At 55.3% G+C, this 10,834-nt stretch overlaps 1 protein-coding gene across 1 annotated transcript; it reads right to left on the bottom strand.

Moving 5' to 3' along the window:
* Positions 1-3,105: 3,105 nt before the first annotated feature.
* LBX2 (ladybird homeobox 2) lies at positions 3,106-5,166 on the bottom strand. Its single transcript, XM_030309044.1, has 2 exons — positions 4,916-5,166; positions 3,106-3,647 (listed from the first exon to the last, which is right to left on the bottom strand). Exons 1-2 carry the CDS (start codon positions 5,118-5,120, stop codon positions 3,271-3,273), a joined length of 582 nt encoding a protein of 193 aa, XP_030164904.1. The 5' UTR covers positions 5,121-5,166; the 3' UTR covers positions 3,106-3,270.
* Positions 5,167-10,834: the final 5,668 nt, after the last annotated feature.

Here is a 10,834-nt window from a genome sequence, read left to right on the forward strand (position 1 = left end):
CAATCAGAAAGTGCAACAGCGGGGATCAGCGATTTGTATTTCATTAAGCCCTCCAGGTGATCGACCCTAATGCCCAAGCACTATTCTTTTTTTTTTTTTTTTTAACATTTATTTATTTTTGAGACAGAGAGAGAGAGAGCATGAACAGGGGAGGGTCAGAGAAGGAGGGAGACAAAGAATCTGAAACAGGCTCCAGGCTCTGAGCTGTCAGCACAGAGCCCGACACGGGGCTTGAACTCACGGACCACGAGATCATGACCTGAGCCGAAGTCGGCCGCTTAACCAACTGAGCCACCCAGGCGCCCCAACCCAAGCACTATTCTAGCACCTGGTGGGGGAGATACCATCCAGAGGCCATTTTGGTGGGAGAGATTTCAGTTTTGTTCATCCAAGGCTTGATTATGAGAGGTGGAAGCACTGGGCTAGAATTTAAGAGGACACAAGTGGAGGGGGATCACGGCTCAGAGCCAATTAACTTGACACAATCATACTTCCTAACAAGAATTATTTGCTCTGAGAATTCTTTGCTCGTGCCTAGTTGGGGAGAAGTGGTTGTGTTTGCTTGAAAGGGGATTCTATTATGGTGACTTCATAAGAGGCCTGCTCATCTGGCTTTGTTCAGGGCAGCAGAGGGGTACTTCTCTGCTTTGGGGATTCCTCTAGGGTTCCTCAAAGAATGGGCAGCCACCATTGCTGTGTGGTATCTGCTTTCAGGCTGATTTGGCTCCTTGCTCTTCCAGCCTCTCGAAGAAATATCCCCTCCCCAGTATCTCTTGACCTATCCTGGACTTGAACCTTCTCTAAGAGCCACAGGACTCCTGACACCTTATCCCCATTTTGCCCCACACTCACCCTGCTAACTGGTAGGGTTCCAACACAGCAGTCTGAGTTCTGAGTCCCTGGGGTTGGAAAGCACAGTGACCAACCATCCCGGTTTTCCTGGGACTAAAGGATTTCCTAGAGTATGGGACTTTCAGTGTTAAAACTGGGAAAGTCCTGGGCAAATGGGAATGAGTTGGTCACTCTAAAGTCTCCAAAGAGGCAGCCTTAGGAAGGGGATGAAGGCCCTGAACAGGAACCAGGGAAGTTATGTGTGTGTGTTGCACATGTGTATTGAAAGGGCAACACAGGTGCAAAGAACACTTTTTGTACGTAATGGCTGACAAGTTCTTAGCTCCACACCAGTAGTCATTATTTCTGCCCATGATGCCATTTTTCTTCCAGTTACCCAGGTTTGTGAGGCTGTCACAGATTCATGCAATCTTCGGTCATTGGGATAATCAAACAGATTCCTTTTTCATTACAGCTCCCCCCGCCACCACCACGTCTGGCCCCGAATTCTCTCAGCTCTTACCTTCTGCAGTGGCCAGAGATACGCTCCTTCTTCAGGTCCCTGCCAGTTACTGGTCCGCCCTACACTTGCAGCCAGATTAGCCTGCTCTAACATTGCTGTCACGTCTCTCCTCTCTAAAACCTTCAAGGACTATGCTTTATCTATAGTAGAATCCCAAAACTGCTACCTTTGGCCCTTTCTCCCCGGCCAAAAGTGTGCCTTTGTAAACCATTTTCTTCTTTCAGTTAGGCCCAGTCACAGTTATGGGGACAGAACATGCAGTGGTCAAAAACATGAGCCCCTGAGTCAGACAAACAAGCAGGTTAGTGCCAGCCCTACCACTTACGAGCTCCATGACATTACTACATCTTCTTGGGCTTCTGTGATTCAGTCTCCTTACACTTAAAGTGAAATTAAAATCTGGGGCACCTGCGTGGCTCAGCTGGTTAAGCATCTGACTCCAGCTCAGGTCAGGATCTTATGGCTCGTGAGTTCAAGTCCCGCGAGTCCCACGTGGGCCTCTGTGCTGACAGCTCAGAGCCTGGAGCCTGCTTCAGATTCTGGGTCTCCCTCTCTCTCTGCCCCTCCCCTGTTCATACTCTGTCCCTCTCTCGAAAATAAATATTAAAAAAAATTTAATGAAATTAAAATTTCATTATCTTCTGGGATTACTGTAAGATTAATCCATGCACATCACTTGAATTATGTCCAATAAGCGGTAGTTATTGTCCAACAGTGCCAGGTTCCCTTCTGCCTTCCAGCATTGTTCAGTCTCCCTGAAATATTCTCTCCTGGGACCTCCACTTGTAACCGAGGCCCTAGCTGACTCCCCTTAAATCCTGGATGGATCATTCTCAGAACATTCTTGAGAATGAGTTGTGGCATCTGGGCAGAAGCATGGAAGGCCTGAGGAGGGAGGAAGGACAGACAAGGAGAGAGGGGAGCCAGGAAAGAACCTAAGCATGGTCTTCTGAAGATCTGAAGTGATGGCCCTACATAGGCATAGGCCTCTTACCTTCTCATCATATTGCCAGAGGGTGATTAATTACCAGTGGAATAAATTAATTTCAGAAATGTCCGCTGGTGGGGGTAGGCTATTGACTCCACCCGCCAAGGTCCCCATGCAGCTACTCCAGCCTCCACCTCCGCGGCCAGACTCAGCCTCCCCACCCTCCAGCCAAGGCCACTATCCTGGGGGGAACATTTCCTGCCCAAGTGTGGGGCAAAGGTCCCAGAAGTAGGGTTGTGCCCCTTCTCCCCACCGCTTTCACTTAGCTTGTGTTTCAGCATGGGGTTCTTTCAGCAGAAGTGAGAGAATGGTCTGAAGCCCATTAACAAATGACCTCAGGGTGGGGAAAGGGTAGGATCAGGCACAACTTTGTCACTTTGGAGCAGCCCAGAGGGTAGCTGCAAGGTCTTGGAGGAGGCGGGTCAAAGGCCTGCTGGAGTCCAGCGACTAAAGGCAGTCAGTAGGGGTAGGTCGCCCGCAGCTACGTGTCCCATCTTCCTCCCCTCAGCTCGAAGTCTCCAGAGTGCCGTCCGGCTGACATGCACTGGCTCTGAAGGTTGGCACGATACCTAGGTCCAAATCCTGACCTAGTGCTTCTTGCTTTGTGAAACGGGTATAATTATATCACCGAATAGACTTGCTATGAGGTTTGAAGGAGACATCGCGTTTAAAGCACTCAGCCAAGCGCGGAATCTGCACAACAATCGGCAGATTTTGCTCTTACTGCTCTGGGGCGCCAAGATTGAGGCTTCGAGCGACTGAGTCTCCATTTTATTCTCAACAATTGGGAAAAGTGAGTGTCTGGACTGTGAGCCAGAGGAGGCCAGATCCACACCCTCCCTCCACCCTAGTACCCAGACAGGGCGCGGAGCACGGAGGCAAGGAGTCGGGGATCCAGGTGCCCAGGGCGGCGGCGGCTTTGCCTTCATTAGTCCACCTGTATCTCCTCTTCTGACAGGTGGGGCCCGGAGTCAGGCCGGCCAGGGACGGGGCGTGGGGTGCCGTCAGGCAGCGAGAGGCGGCACTGAACTTCGGGGGACAGCATGCGCAACGAGGCCACGTCGGCGCGCATCTCCTCCACGTCGCGCTTGAGCTTGGCTCGCCGGTTCTGGAACCACGTGACAACCTGTGCGTTGGCCAAGCCGAGCCTCGCCGCCAGCCGGTCGCGCTCAGAAGGCGGCAGGTACTTCTGGAAGACGAAGCGTCGCTCCAGCTCCAGCACCTGCTGCGCAGTGAACGCCGTGCGTGACTTTCGCCGTCTGCGGCCAGCCTGGCCAGGGCCCAGAGCACTCGGGGCGGCGCGGCCTGCGGGAATACGGCGGGGGTCAGTCTTAGCCTGCAGGAATCAGGCATCCGCTCAAAGGAGAAGCTGTGGGGGGGGGGGGGGGGGCTCAAGCCGGGGTGGGGGAGGCGGAGCGAGAAGGCGGACAGGAGCCTGAACCGTGGTCCCTTACCAAACGGGGGTTCAGGCCGAATTGGGAGTGGGGGGCATAAAGTGGAACGGGCCACTTGGGTATGGGAAGCAGCAGGCTGAGGGCATCTTGAGGAGGTGAGGGAGTAGGAAGAGGGCGGGACTGGCCAAAGGAGACTTGGCAGGGCGTCAGGCAATCTGGGGAGGGATCTTTGAGGCCCTCCGGAGCCCCGGGATAAGTGGGCTTGTAGGTTGGGGCCGGCACCCGAGGCGGGGCGACCATAGTCAAAATAGGACAGCCAGGCGCCTGGGTGGCTAAGTCGGTTGAGCATCCGACTTCAGCTCAGGTCATGATCTCATGGTCCATGAGTTCGAGCCCGGTGTCAGGCTCTGTGCTGACAGCTCAAAGCCTGGAGCCTGCCTCCGATTCTGTGTCTCCTTCTCTCTCTGCCCCTCCCCTGCTCACACTCTGTCTCTCTCAAAAAATAAACATTAAAAAAATAATAGGGACAGCCCGCGGCAGCCCTGTGTGATGAATGTAATACGACTCTGATCATGCCCTTCTAAAGACTCTCAGGTTATGATGAGCACTCTTGTTTTACACTTTTTTAGTGACACGGGAACCTCCTCCTCGAGCCCAAAAGGAGGTAGTGGGGGTTCAAAGCGTAAGGAGAGGCGAAGTCCGTAATCCCCGATCCTTGCCGCCCCAAAGACCTTCTGTTCCTGTCCCCTTTCCTGAAGAGAACGGCGTGGAGCGGAGCTAGGTCACCCGGAGAGACCGAGCCTCGCCTCCCAGCACTTTGTGCACCGCCCATGCCCTAGCTCACTGTTCACAGCCTCGGGCTCAGGCCTTTTGTCTCCATCTCGCCGGCCTTTCGGTGTCGCGATTGCCCCGCCTACAGCGAACGGACCAACGGGTCACTCAGTTCTCGACAGATTGGCCCTCCCCCTTGGCGCTGGCGGCCTCCAAGGAGCGGCCGCGGAGCCTGGGAACTAACGGAGGGTAGGTGAGGATTGGGATATGGAAGTCCCAGCACGTGGGCTGAGGACAGAGGGCAGATTAGGGTGGGGGCCATTGTGAACGAAGGGTCGAGACCGGGACCTGAAGGAGAGAGATGGGGAGAAGGCCAAGTCAAAGTGCGCGACCTTGCCTGCGCTATACCTTCAGAGGGCTCCGGAGCGTGCCAGTCAAATCCGCGGAAAGTTTTACTAGTCAGCTCCTCCAGCGCGCACAGAGGCGACGTGGGACCAGGACTCGACTCTGGAAGCTGGGACGTAGAGGGTCCTCGGGGGATCAGGCGCGGGCCTAGGATGTCGGCGATGCTGAATAATGTCCGGGGTGTCCGGGGCTCTGGTCCCGAGTTCATGGCCGACGGGGCTGTGGCGGTCCCGCCGCCGGCTGCGCTGGGCGCAGCAGCTAGCTGCCTGGGCCCCAGACCGCGGCTCCCGATCTGGGCCCCCAGCTTCGGACCCGCCCCCCGCGCTGGGCCCAAGCCCCTTGTGCCCCTCCTCCTGCGCCCCCAACCCCCATCCCGGGGCCGCGGTGGGTCTGGAGCTGGTAGATGTCCCCGCAGCTGTATTTCTAACAGGGTGGGGAGGCGCGGAGAGCAGACCAGGAACAACCTGCCATACCCGGCTGCCGAGCTGCTCCGCGCGGCAGGGCATGGCCCCGTACACGCTCTGACTGGACCCTTCCTGGACGGCCCGCAGATTCTGTGTACCATCGACTCCCTGCCTAGCCGCTGCTCTGGCTCATAAACTAGTCGGCAATAAATTGCTTCCCCTTGCCCCAACGGATGGGATTTGCAGAATTCCGAGGAGGGAGATCAGACCTGACCGTTCTAGGATCTCTGATCCCTCCTAAAAAGGATCTTGGTCTCCTGACCTAGCCCCCTCGTCCGCGCCCCACCCCTGCAGAACCCTCTTGAAGAGGTCCCAGCGGCTGGAAGTTATTAGAGTGGCGCGAGGGGCCTGGGGGAACTCAAGACTTGGAAGGACCTGGCCTGGCAGAATTTCTGCAACCGGGAATAATGGGGATGCGATGCGGAAGCAAAAGCAGGTGAGTGGATCCACCAGCTCTCTGGCTGGACCCGGGCTTAGAGGCCCTGAGAAAGTCAAAGCACATGGAGAAGTGGAATAGACCGGGGCCTCGGGAAAGAAGACACAGCAAATCCGGAGCTATCGCTATTGCCCCCACCCAGGGGTCTTGGCCAGGGAAGACTGGCCTCCGCCGAGGCCTATCAGTCGATCTGTCTTTGCCTCCAGATTAAGCTCCTATGGTTCAAATAGGGGTTCCCCAGCCTCCAAAGCCCAGAAACCACCCTGTAGAGCAGCAATGGAAAGGGCCACTGGTCACTCCCCATAGAAAAGTGACTTGCAGGTCAGACTTCATGGACCCAACCAGATCCTGGGACAGAAACCCCTGCCAGCTCAGGGACAAACCCTAAGGTCTGGGATATTCATTCCTATTTTATTTGTGTCCTTTCTTTCTTTTCTCCCACACCTATTCCGGTCCTGGGCTCACACCTGAGTGAGCGCCCTACAGCTGTCCTTTGTAGGAAGAAGGCAGCTCTGGAACAGTGGTTGCTCCACCAGTGGAGGCCCAACAAGGCAAGGGGATTCACAGCCCAGAGGCAGAGAAGCCCCACCACTCCTGAGGAGCTCACCGTTCCTGAGGAACTTGCTTCTATGGGATTCTTCAAGTTTCTTCCCACAGTGCCAAGAAGTCCCTCCTGGGGTGTCCATTATGTCACCTTCTCTGTAGACCTCTGCACCTCCCACCATTTGTGCGAAGATCCTCTGTGCCTATTCCCTGGGGCAAGTGGAGCCTGCCGTTGAGGTGCCCTAAACAGAGCTTGAGAGACCTAAGGCCCCTGGGCCAAAGATAATGGGGGTGAGGAACCCTCACCTGGCCGGAGGCACTAACCTGGCCTCCCAAAGATGGAGAAACACAGGGTCTTCTTGGTAATGAGTTCCCTCCAGTGACCCCTCCCATCCCCCAGACACACACAGACACTTGCATAGTACCCTCATGGCAGCCTGAGCAACACAGCCCAATGGCCCACTGATTGGTCTAAGAACAGAGCTAGGCCACAGCAGAACACTGAGATGCCTCAGGATCTTGTTAATTGGTTATTAATGGTAGGAGGCGGAGGGAGGCCAAGAGAGAACCTCATGGCTGGAGGCCCCAGTCCTCTGAACCATGCTGGTGGTTTGACTTAATCTGCTTTTATTTTTTTATGTTTATTTATTTTTGAGAGACAGAGAGACAGACATGAAAAGGGGAGGGGCAGAGAGAGAGGGAGACACAGAATCCAAAGCAGGCTCCAGGCTCTGAGCTGTCAGCACAGAGCCTGACATGGGGCTCGAACTCACAAACTGTGAGATCATGACCTGAGCTGAAGTCTGACACTTAACTGAGCCACCCAGGTGCCCCAGACTTAATCTGCTTTTAAAGAGGGTCCCAGGAAGCTGCAGGAACTGCCTAGCTCATGTCCCATGCCTGTCACCAAACAGACACTACAACCCTCCTTTGTGTAGCTTTTATGTCATCTCTTCCTCTGCTCTCAATTACTAGTATGTTTGTGAGGAGTGCCCTCTCTCCTGAAGGGCATTTGCCCTTTCTATCCCTCCCACCTATCTACCCCCCCCCCCTGCAAACTGCAACCAGGCTCAGGTAATGGGGTTCGATGACAGCGGGGTTGGGAGGTCCCCACTTGGGGGATGAAAGAGAAGGCGAGACTAGTAAAGGGAGGAGGCCGCTGACAGCAGAGCCCTAAGGCTGTCCCAGCGGCCAGGGACTAGTCCAGACAAGGGGGGGGGGCACAGGAGGGGACTTCTCCAGCAATGCCTCTGGAACCTGAGCTGGGGAGAAACCCGATCCCCATGTTGGGGGGAGGGTAGGAGGAGGGTGAATGATTAATGAAGGAGATTAAGAGATTAAACTTGGGTTCTGGGCTGGATGGGAAGGGGGTGCTGCATCAGTTGTCTTGTAGCCTTCACCCCCCATATACCCTCCACCCCCAAGGCCCAACCCTTCCTGTCCTGGACCTTCACAGAGTGATCCACAGACAGGACCTTTCCGCAGCCCCCCTCCAACCCCGGCCCCCCCCCCACCCCGTTCTGATAGTCTTCCTTTCTCAGCATTCTCCAGCAACCCCTCATGTCTCCCACCTCCACGGATTCCCCTTATTGTCCTTTCAGACATTTGGGGTCCTCTGCTCCTCCTCCTTGTAGAGATCCCCACATTCCGACTTTCACTCCCTGGGGAAGGAGCCTCCATTCTCCTTTAAGGATGCTTTCTCACACCTCTGCGCATCATCTCTTTTCAGATTTCCCTTTCCTCGTCGTCCCTACCTTATCTCTCATTCCGTGACACTGCACCTCTCACCCACATTGCCCATCTCAGCCTCCCATCTAGCGGGTTCCTTTACCCAGCCCTCCACCCCCCAGATTGTTGCCTCTCTTGGCACAATCTTAGTTGTTCAATAAACAACCTTTAGTCTCCGAATTTCCCTCTCCACGCACTCCTTTGAATCATGTGATTGGGGATCCTCTGAACAACCCCCTCAGGGCAGTGGACGGATGAAGGCCAGTCTCGGAGAGGTGCCTGCTCGCCCCTTTCCACCCTTAGGGAAGTCCGTTAGTGAGAGCGGGGTGGGCGTTGAGGGAGGAAACTCGCGGCCGAGGGGCGAGGGGCGGAGCGGCAGTCCGTCTCGCACACTTCAAGGGTTGTTTTCTCTTTCAGAAAACGTTGTTGAATGAACCGACTCAGACACTTCCACTTTAGTTTCGTTTCTTCTAGGGCCTTGCTTGGGTCTGTGAGCCCTTTCTGGCCCTTTCCGCCGGCTCATAAAGAGCTCTGGGGGCGTGCGAGCCGAGCTGGGGGAGCGGCGGGACACACACACACACACACACACACACGCACACCGAGACCCCCTGCTCCATTACCAGTGAAGTACCTTTTCCCTCCTTTCCCGCCCACCCCGGGCCGGGGACAGACTGCCCGGGCTAAGAGGGACCTGTTCTCTCCTGTGCCAAGGGCGGGCGCAAATCTCGGTGCTCCCTTCCCCCAGGTGAGAGTGGACCGCGGAAACGGAAGCGGCAGGGGCAATGGCCGGCTGGGCCCTGCCCGTGAGTACTGATGCCCCCTCTCCCTCCCACCACCGGAAGCACAGCGAGGTCAAGGGCGCCCGGGAGTGGGCCGGCTGCGCGCTGGGACTGCCCTGCGGCCGCCTCTTTGAAGGCAAGGAGCGCGTTCTGGGTCGCGCAGCCCAAGAGAACCCTGGGCTTGATTCTGCACCCCCACCCCTCACCCCGTGGCGCAGATCGTGACCTGAGGGGCACAGGGTCTGTGTGGCGCAGAGCCCCGCAGCTGGCCTGCGTCAGCCACCTCGGGAGACTCACCACAGCTGCCTCTGCCACCACCGCTGACAGACAAAAAGAAGGTTCTGCTGGGCCCCTGGCGAGGCCGCCACTGGGCCGATATCCCAGATCCTGTCCTGAGCACCTTCTACTGCTCCTTGGCCTCAAACCATGCCTTGTCAAAAGCCTCATCCTGAGGCTTGGTCCCTAAGTCAGCCTTATCTTCTGACTGGGCCTTTTTGACGCCAAGCTCCTGCCAAGCCCCAAGCTACTCCCCAACTCCTCCTGCAGCCACTTAGGACCTGAAAAGTCCCCAGGAACGTTTCTACCTCCTTCCCCCCAAGTGCAAACCTCTCCCTGGTGAGTCATTCCTTGAAAATGCCCTTTCAGGGGTGGCTCAGTTGGTTTAGCCTCCAACTCTTGATTTAGGCTCAGGCCATGATCCCATAGTCGGTGAGATGAAGCCCCACTTGTGGCTCCTCGCTGTCAGCCCAGAGCCTGCTTGGGATTCTCTCTACCTCTCTCTGCCCCTCCTCCTGTTTTGCAAGCACACTCTGTCTCTCAAAATAAACATTAAAAAAAAGAAAAGAAAATGCCCTTTCACCGACAAACTCTTTGAGAACAGCCTCAGTGTGGCTGCTTGAGTGGGCATGGAGTCCCCGGAAGAGACGGGGGGAGCCCTGAGATAGATATAATGAATCCCAAATCCCTAGATATATGTTGGTGTAGAGGCTGATGCAAAGGAATGGAAAACCCCGGGTCCTGGCAGAGAGAGGGTTTTCTGGAGGAAGTGACACTTGGACCTTGAAAAGACAGCTGAGTATGGGCATAGGGGGACAAGCATTCCAGGCATGCAGCTCGAAACATGGGAGGCATGGGGAATCTTGGAGATTCTGTCAGGGTGGTTGTTCTGAAATGTCCCCACCCTCTTGCTTGTTGCCTGCCCCTCACACCTGAGGGCTCTTGCTTTCTGCAGCCTCCCCACATTGTGCTTTTCTCATGGTCTACAAGTTTCATCTGTGTGGAGGGAAGCCCAGGTCCACCGTGCACTGGTTGCTATGCCCAGTCCCTTTAACCCCCGCCCCAGTCTCAGGCTCTCTCAGCCAGTTCAGACCTCCTTCACTGTACACCTCCTCCCAAGTCTTCTGCCACCTCATCTCTATCCCTGGGAGCTCCGTGACTTCAGCCCTCACCAGCTAGGCACAATGACCCCTTTGAACTCATGGGAGTCAGACTTAGGCCAATGTAAGATTTAGGTTTCAACTTGAGTTCTGGCCACAATTTATGCTGCTTGCTCCCTCCCACTTGTCCCAGATTCAGCCACAGCCTGTTAGCTTCCTTCAGGAACTTGCTTTCTCCTCCATCTGTTATTGGCCCAGTCAGGCAAGTTTCTGACTACCCCACTAAGAGGTCATAGAACAGGAAGACTAGCTAAGTTTGTTTCCAGAGCCTAAGGCTCATGGCTGGGCTCCTATAAAAAAGGGATGTTTGCTGAATTAATCAAGGGAGTTAACAGCCTTGCTGCTTCCCTCTTGTTACTTGAAGCTGCCTTTGCTCTGCTGGACACTAGTTCCCTCTCCTCATCCTTGCTTCACCTAGTCCGGGTACCTGAAGGACAACCATGTCTCCAACTCAACACCCTTGTGCTCCCTGTGTCCCACCCCGCAATTTTTTTTTTTTCGATTCCTTCCATAGTGCAATTCTTTGATTTTTTCCT

This window comes from Lynx canadensis, chromosome A3, assembly GCF_007474595.2.
Source record: "Lynx canadensis isolate LIC74 chromosome A3, mLynCan4.pri.v2, whole genome shotgun sequence".
In the NCBI taxonomy this organism is placed as follows: Eukaryota; Metazoa; Chordata; class Mammalia; order Carnivora; family Felidae; genus Lynx; species Lynx canadensis.